Genomic DNA, 2,682 nt, shown 5'->3' on the forward strand with positions numbered 1-2,682 from the left:
TTATATTAACACACATACATATATCAATATAATATTGTGCACAGCTTGAACAGTATGAACTTTGGCCTGTTAACTTTAAAAATAAAATTGCCAGTTATTTTACCAGTAAAAAATGGGTTTAATTGGAAGGAGAAAATTACAACCGGGAGGAGCAAGCTATGGTGAAACCATAGGCCAGTCGGAAGAACAAAAGGGAGGACTTCCCTTTTATAGAGGAAAGGGGGAGTTCCGACGGGTTGTTGTAAACAAAAAGCTCGTTGGTTGGCAGTGTGGTGGCTTCTCATTGGCTGAGCAGTGAAAGACTCTCATTGGCTGGGCTGTTGCCTGGGGAGGAAGACAACCTTTCTTGCTTCCATTTGGGCAGTAAAGCGTAGCTAAACTAGTAGGGGCTGCAATTGACCGTCAGTGGTAGGGTGTGAGTGCTTCCCCTGCTGGCTTCCCGACTCTATTCTAAGTTGGGGGGTGGAATCTGGAATCGGGGGGTGTTCCTTTTATTAGCTTTTCACACTTCTGATATTAATATTTCACAATAAAAAAAACATCCAAGATGAAATCTACCATCTCGATGTACCCATTGATGGGTACATCAGTGTACCTATCTCCTTGGAAACAATTAAAGTTTCACAAAAACTGAATGTCATGAATGCTTTCATTTTTGCTCATACCGCTGTGCTCCCTACAAGGGAATATCACTCCGATGTGTTAAATTGGGGGTCTAATTGGGAGTCACAGCCTCAGCATTGTGGAAGCCTATCAGGTTTTTCTCCTGACACAGTCTCCGTCCAGAGGAGATCAATGTATAAAACACATCTAAAACCTGTATTTTAGGTTTATTTCCCTAAAATAACTAAGTGACTTCATATCTATAAAATGCAGCAAAGTAAGTTTTGAGTATTATTGCACACCTGCCAGTTATCTGCCCAGTACCCATCTCTTCTTCCTTTCTAAGAGAACCCTATTTTATTGGGTGGTGGTGTGTTTACACCTAACAGAAACAATGACAGCAGCTAAAAATAACTAAATTACATTACCCAACCTGTGTTGCGAGTGGAGAGAGACATTTAAGAGATGAGCAGAACTGTGTGGAGCTTCTGAGAAAGTCCTTACAAGTGGCAAGTCTTTTGTCTTTCTTCCCCTCTTCCTGCTGGTCTGGGATAGGAAGAGATGGATGGAGCCCCAGCAACCACCTTAGAAGCATGGGGATGATAGTCCCACCTTAGGGATGGTAGAGGAAAGAGCTGGAAGGAGCCCAAGTTTCTCAGAGATAGAAGAATATATACAAATTTCCTCTAATTGTAGCCTTTTTCATCTCAAAAAATAATCTGTCAGTGTGTGGAAGTGGGTGTTGTTGAGTCAGCGGCGCTGATGTGTGGACCTCTCCAGGTATCAGCCTGGTGCTCACCACCACTAAGAAGATTTTGAGCTCCTGCTGAAGAGTCTTCCCATAGCCTCCTTCATGTCTTGGTTCCTGAGGCTGTAGATGAAGGGGTTTAGCATAGGGGTCACCACTGTGTACATGATGGTTGCCACCGTGTCCTGGGCTGAGAAGGAGTTGGGGGGTCGAATGTATACCCCCAGGATGGTCCCATAGAACAGGATGACCACAGACAGGTGGGAGCTGCATGTGGAAAATGCCTTGCGCCTTCCTGGTGCGGAAGGAATCTGGAGGACAGCTGCAGCTATGCAGATGTAGGAGACCACAATGAGCCCAAAGGGGGCCACAAACAGGACCACGGCGCCTAGGAACATGAGCTGGTTGACACGGGTGTCCGAGCAGGCGATCTTCATCAGCAGGTAGGCATCACAGTAGAAGTGTGAGATTTCCCGGGCATAGGAGCAGAATGTCAGTCTGTTCATGAGGAGTGTGTGGACCAGGGAGATGAGGCCAGAGCACATCCACATGAGCGTGGTCAGCCCGTGACAGAGCTGGGGGGTGATGATGGCGTAGTACTGCAGGGGCTTGCAGATGGCCACGTAACGGTCCAGAGCCATGGCAGCCAGCAGAAAGGTGTCCAGGTTGGCAAAGGAGATGAGGAAGTACATCTGGGTCAGGCAGTGGGGGTAAGAGATTGTCCATGTTCCTGCTATGTGGTTGACCAGCAGCTTGGGGATCAGGTTGGTGGTGAAGCAGAGGTCAACAAAGGAGAGATTGGTGAGGAAGAAGTACATGGGGGTGTGCAGGCGGGGGTCAGAGCTGATGACCAGGATGATGAGTGTGTTCCCAGCCACAGTGACCAGGTATGTGCACAGGAAGAACCAGAAGAGGGCTTGCCGCTGCTCCGGGTCACTGGTGAGGCCAAGCAGGAGGAACTCGGTGACTCCTGTCCCATTCTCCTTCCCCCTGGACATCCCACTTTGGCTCGGGGAGGCGACAGGCTCCACACACGAGGGAAAGGATCAAATCCCAGCGGAGTCTGGACCTGCTGTATGTTAACAATCAGATCAAAGGTTATTTGTAATCAGATGAGTGAACAGAATTTTGTACCTGTATTAATTGCTGCTTTTTATCAAGTGCCTTATTGCATGCCACCCTGGTAAGGACTTCATGGGCACTATCTTTCTCAGTTCCCACAAAACAGTGACTTTTAGGATTCCCACTTTTCAGGTGAAATAACAGAGACTCAGAGTAAGTAGTTTGCTCAAGACCACGTGGAGTGTAGATGGCACCCATGATCTAAATCC

At 47.5% G+C, this 2,682-nt stretch overlaps 1 protein-coding gene across 1 annotated transcript; it reads right to left on the reverse strand.

The window, feature by feature from the left end:
• Positions 1 to 1,407: 1,407 nt before the first annotated feature.
• Positions 1,408 to 2,349, reverse strand: LOC115294125 (olfactory receptor 1D2-like). The gene has a single exon (XM_029941816.1). It carries the CDS (start codon positions 2,347 to 2,349, stop codon positions 1,408 to 1,410), a length of 942 nt encoding a protein of 313 aa, XP_029797676.1.
• Positions 2,350 to 2,682: the final 333 nt, after the last annotated feature.

Source organism: Suricata suricatta, chromosome 6 (genome assembly GCF_006229205.1).
Source record: "Suricata suricatta isolate VVHF042 chromosome 6, meerkat_22Aug2017_6uvM2_HiC, whole genome shotgun sequence".
Lineage (NCBI taxonomy): Eukaryota > Metazoa > Chordata > Mammalia > Carnivora > Herpestidae > Suricata > Suricata suricatta.